Source organism: Carassius carassius, chromosome 50 (genome assembly GCF_963082965.1).
Source record: "Carassius carassius chromosome 50, fCarCar2.1, whole genome shotgun sequence".
NCBI lineage: Eukaryota > Metazoa > Chordata > Actinopteri > Cypriniformes > Cyprinidae > Carassius > Carassius carassius.
The window spans coordinates 8,806,379-8,811,680 of record NC_081804.1 but is presented as its reverse complement, the minus strand read 5'-3'; the positions used below and the strand labels follow the sequence as shown (position 1 = coordinate 8,811,680).

General features: G+C 35.8%; 1 protein-coding gene across 1 annotated transcript; it reads left to right on the top strand.

Moving 5' to 3' along the window:
• Nucleotides 1-738: 738 nt before the first annotated feature.
• On the top strand, nt 739-5,302 carry LOC132133614 (uncharacterized). Its single transcript, XM_059546498.1, has 9 exons — nt 739-1,245; nt 1,337-1,436; nt 1,556-1,584; nt 1,704-1,809; nt 2,497-2,521; nt 2,652-2,742; nt 4,865-4,974; nt 5,060-5,120; nt 5,198-5,302. The coding sequence occupies exons 1-8, from the start codon at nt 1,151-1,153 to the stop codon at nt 5,098-5,100; spliced, it is 597 nt and encodes a 198-aa protein (XP_059402481.1). The 5' UTR covers nt 739-1,150; the 3' UTR covers nt 5,101-5,120; nt 5,198-5,302.

The window sequence follows — 5,302 nt, the reverse complement described above, 5'->3', positions numbered from 1 at the left end:
TTGGGTCTAAATCTGTCTGATAATTTTAGTGCAAGCCTGTCATGAGAACTAGTCTGCAGACTCATAAAAAAAACTGCTTTCATTGTTCTTCATCAAGCTTATCGAACCTCTTGTGTTTGCTAAAGGATGTGGCAAACGTGACATCAATCTATTTCTGAAACTGTTGTGTGGTTTCCCTATTAGATTGGATGAATAGAAACTTCATTGGGCTTTCCCAAGGATAAAATCCTTCTCCTTGTCTGTAAATACTATTGATTGAAGCATGTGAATTATGAATAAGCTCCGATGAAGGGTCCTGGGTTTTAGTTCAAGTTAAGATTGTCTATACAGTCCGTTGACTCAAACAATGGGATTTTATGGCATTTTTCCATAGTCTATTCCATCATCAGTGTGTTTAAACGATATTTATTGATTCAACAGAGTTTTAGGATGTTTAACTGGGTGGTGAAGGTCGTGCCACATCTTCCTGACACACAGGAGGATCTGGGGGAGGCGACGGTCACGGCGGTAAATCCACAAGCCCATTAACATGGACCCATAATACACACCTCACAAATATCTGTGACTGTATTTAACATTGCAAATAATCTGATAGATACTAAATGTGTTCTGGGGTCATGACTTACAACAAATGCAAGTGTTTTACAACCATGAATTCAAACTTTCATACACTTACTGTAATTTACTCAAACAATAGTTTGAGACCCCAGGCCTAGCAGTTGTTCCCAGGCCTAGTGCACATGTTCTGACATATTGAGTCATGGTGCTTATGTGGGTAAATCAGTTTCGAGCCTAGCATGCAACATTTTCTAATCCTATTCCCACACCTCACTATTTCGGTTTCCTTTCTCTATTATACCTATAAAAGTGTAAAAATGGCCAGATCTGAAATTAATCTGAATGGTTTTATTCTAACTTCATTAACCATGAGAAATAATAAAACAAAATAAGACATAATAAATGTACTTTAATAAATTAAACCTCCAATTCTTATATCTCCCTTGGTTTTTCTCTGAAGAATGGGAAAACATCAAATTGAGGTAAATTTATGGCACCCTTACTGATTTAAATGTTTTAACGTGATTAGGTTTAATGTAAAGCACAACTACAGTACTATATAATCAATCAAAATGTAGTATACTAATGCACAATGAGACTATTTCTCTTTTATTGTCATGCAGATAAGTTCAGTTCATCCAAAACAGGCAGTAAGGAAGACCAGTCTTCTCAAACATCAAAAGATAGGTGAGTCTTAACCTATCTATCCCATAAAGTATACAAGAAGACATTCTCCAACTGTCTGCATATGAAACATGCTGAATTCTGTTTATTTCAGTGTTCAGAACGGTATGTTGAACTGGATCTCCAATGGTTTTGCCAGCACACTGCCTCTGCCCGGGAGTCCACTTCTTACGAGAGCCAACTCTGATGCAAAAGTATTGATTTCATGTCAACTAAAGTAGTTTGATATTTAATACCATTTGGAGTTGCATATTAGTGTGCATTCAAAAAAAAAAATCTTTGCACATGAACTTGTCTCTTAACCATCTTGCAGTCACTTCAGGATGAAGGTTCTGTAGACAGGTAAGGTGATGATGAACAGTACTCCTATCATGAACATCAGTGCAGTTGGAGAATCATTGTCCATCAAGTGTATTTGCTGCACACGCACACACACAGCCTGAGCTCTCTCTGTCTGCCAGGGCTGGAGTTATTGGCTGGATCTCACAGGGAATTGGAAAAGTGGTCCCACAGCCTGATGAGAAATACCTACAGGACAAGAGTCCAGAATCTGAAGAAGTCATAGAGGTTAGCAAACTATGTGCAAGACTTGTTAGAATATTAGAAATAATCCCAAAAAAATTTAATATAAATCCAAACTTTAATATATTAATAAAAGCTTAGATACAGTGCATATGTTTAAAGCTAAATTAATGTTTTACATTTTAGTTTATTATATATATATATATATATATATATATATATATATATATATATATATACGTTATATTCTTAATATTATATTATTATTAATTTGGAAACTATAATTATAGTAATTAGAAGTAAGTAATTAGAGTTATAAATAGTAACTTTATATGATACATTTAAATGACTTTTATAAAAAATTAATAATTTTCAATATTTGTTTTACTTTTTCTGTTTTCATTGACTTTTTCTATTTACTTAAGGTCAAAAATAATGATTAACTGATTCATATTTATATTTAATAATTGAAAATGTCATTAAGGATATATTTAAGAGTGTAAAAAAAGTATAAAATATTTGTTATTAATTTGAAAAAGAAAAACTATTTAATAATATATCAAAAGAAACTTTGTTCACTGAAATTATATACTTTAATTAAATAGTTAATTAATTAGAATTAAACATAGTAACTTTATATGATGCATTTTAAAAGCGTTGAATTCTTGCAAATCAAAATGAATCATTTTCTGCTGTTTCCTTTATCTTCCTTTCTTTTTCTATTTGCTTCAGGTTTATGAGGCAAAGGACCTCCCAGGTGTGTTATCAGTCAGTTCGCGTTAACAAAAACAGTCAAAGCATGAACAGCCAAAGTTAAATTAATGAACTCTATGGTGTCTTCAGTATTCAGACAGTAAACTATATTTACTCCGTATCTCTTACACCAGATCAGGAGGCTTTGCCACATATACCATTAGTAGAACTGATGTCAGAAGACGAGGCATCTGAAGTGGAACCAACCGCTCAGTTCCCTCCTAAGTGAGTCATTCTGTGAAGCACACAGGTGGAAATGATGACAATGTTAGTTACAAATTGGATGCCTTAAGTTTATTAAAAGTGTTTTGCTTAGACAAACATCACTATTACTAATAATCAAAATCATATATAGGGACCTGAATCTCACAGAGACCTAAATGAGTAGTTCACCAAAAATGGAAATGAGCCAAAAACTCACTCACCCTCAGGCCAACCAAGATGAGTTTGTATCTTCATTTGAACAGATTTATAGAAATGTAGCATTCCATCATTTGTGGATCATCTGCAGTGAATGGGTGCCGTCAAACAGATGATTAAAAACATAAACAATTCCACACAACTCCAGTCCATCAATTAAAATCATTTGATGTGAAAAGCTGTGTTTTTTGTTACAAACAAAAGTGATGTAAAGATACATTTCTCCAAATCTCTTACTGTTAAGAAACAAGCTCATCTACAAACCCGATTCCAAAAAAGTTGGTACACTGTACAAATTGTGAGTAAAAAAGGAATGGAATAATTTAAAAATCTCATAAACTTATATTTTATTCACAATAGAATATAGATAACATATCAAATGTTGAAAGTGAGACATTTTGAAATGTCAAAATAGCCATTTTGGATTTCATGAGAGCTACACATTCCAAAAAAGTTAGGACAGGTAGCAATAAGAGGCCGGAGAAGTTAAATCTACGTATAAGGAACAGCTGGAGGACCAATTTGCAACTTATTAGGTCAATTGGCAACATGATTGGGTATAAAAAGAGCCTCTCAGAGTGGCAGTGTCTCTCAGAAGTCAAGATGGGCAGAGGATCACCAATTCCCCCAATGCTGCGGCGAAAAATAGTGGAGCAATATCAGAAAGGAGTTTCTCAGAGAAAAATTGCAAAGAGTTTGAAGTTATCATCATCTACAGTGCATAATATCATCCAAAGATTCAGTGAATCTGGAACAATATCTGTGCATAAGGGTCAAGGCCGGAAAACCTGGATGCCCGTGATCGTCAGGCCCTTAGACGGCACTGCATCACAAACAGGAATGCTACTGTAAAGGAAATCACAACATGGGCTCAGGAATACTTCCAGAAAACATTGTCGGTGAACACAATCCACCGTGCCATTCGCCGTTGCCGGCTAAAACTCTATAGGTCTAAAAAGAAGCCATATCTAAACATGATCAAGAAGCACAGGCGTTTTCTCTGGGCCAGTGGTAATTTAAAATGGACTGTGGTAAAGTGGGAAACTGTTCTGTGGTCAGACGAATCAAAATTTGAAGTTCTTTTCTGAAAACTGGGATGCCATGTCATCCGGACTAAAGAGGACAAGGACAACAGAAGTTATTATCAGCACTCAGTTCAGAAGCCTGCATCTCTGTTGGTATGGGGTTGCATGAGTGCGTGTGACATGGGCAGCTTACACATCTGGAAAGGCACCATCAATGCTGAAAGGTATATCCAAGTTATAGAACAACATATGCTCCCATCCAGACAACGTCTCTTTCAGGGAAGACCATTTTCCATCATGACAATGCCAGACCACATACTGCATTAATCACAACATTGTGGCTGTGTAGAAGAAGGATCCAGGTACTGAAATGGCCAGCCTGCAGTCCAGATCTTTCACCCATAGAAAACATTTGGCGCATCACAAAGAGGAAGATGTGAAAAAGAAGACCTAAGACAGTTGAGCAACTAGAAGCCTGTATAAGACACGAATGGGACAAAATTCCCATTCCTAAACTTGAGAAACTTGTCTCCTCCATCCCCAGACGTTTGCAGACTGTTATAAGAAGAGGAGGGGATGCCACACAGTTGTAAACATGGCCTTGTCCCAACTTTAAAATCAACTTATTTTTCCCTTAAAATTATATATTTTCTCAATTTAAACATTTGATATGTAATTTATGTTGTGTTCTGAATAAAATATTGAAATTTGAAACATTATTACATTCTGTTTTTATTCACAATTTGTACAATGTCCCAACTTTTTTGGAATCGGGTTTGTACATCTTGGATGCTCTGAGGATGAGTACATTTTCAGCAAATATTAATTTCTGAATGAACTATTCCTTTAAGCCACTGGCATATCTTTAAGAAACACTAATGCTTATTTAAATTTGTAAGCAGTATAATGAGCTGGATAAAGAGCGGCTTCCAGAACGCTGTTCCGCACCATGTGACCAGACACCCAAGTTCCAGTTCTTCCACGCTGAGGTCATCACAGTGCTCAAACAAAGGTATTGTTCAAATTGCACGATACAGAAACTTATGCTACATTTTCAAGCATTGTAACGGTTTAGCTTCATGTTTGGATTGGTTCAGTTTATTCACCTCCTCCAGAGTCAGAAACAGGCGTGACATAGATCGATTCAAAAACTCCAAGGTGAGTCACGTCAAATTTGATGAACTCTTTTGCAAAATTGGCATGGATGTCCACTTGATGTTCCCTCTTGTTTCCAGTATGATGGGTTGGATTGTTCAGGGTCTGGGTCTTTCAATGCCACAAAAAACAAAGAAGCTTAAAAACAAAGAAGGATGTTTGGTAAGTGAGGTGCAATAGTTTGA

Bases quoted from the DNA above. Each gene is read 5' to 3' on its own strand.
- LOC132133614 (XM_059546498.1), top strand. From the start codon at position 1,151: ATGAGACTATTTCTCTTTTATTGTCATGCAGATAAGTTCAGTTCATCC. The intron at 2,743-4,864 runs GTGAGTCATTCT...ATTTGTAAGCAG, and splicing joins ACCGCTCAGTTCCCTCCTAA to TATAATGAGCTGGATAAAGA. The intron at 4,975-5,059 runs GTATTGTTCAAA...GGATTGGTTCAG, and splicing joins ATCACAGTGCTCAAACAAAG to TTTATTCACCTCCTCCAGAG.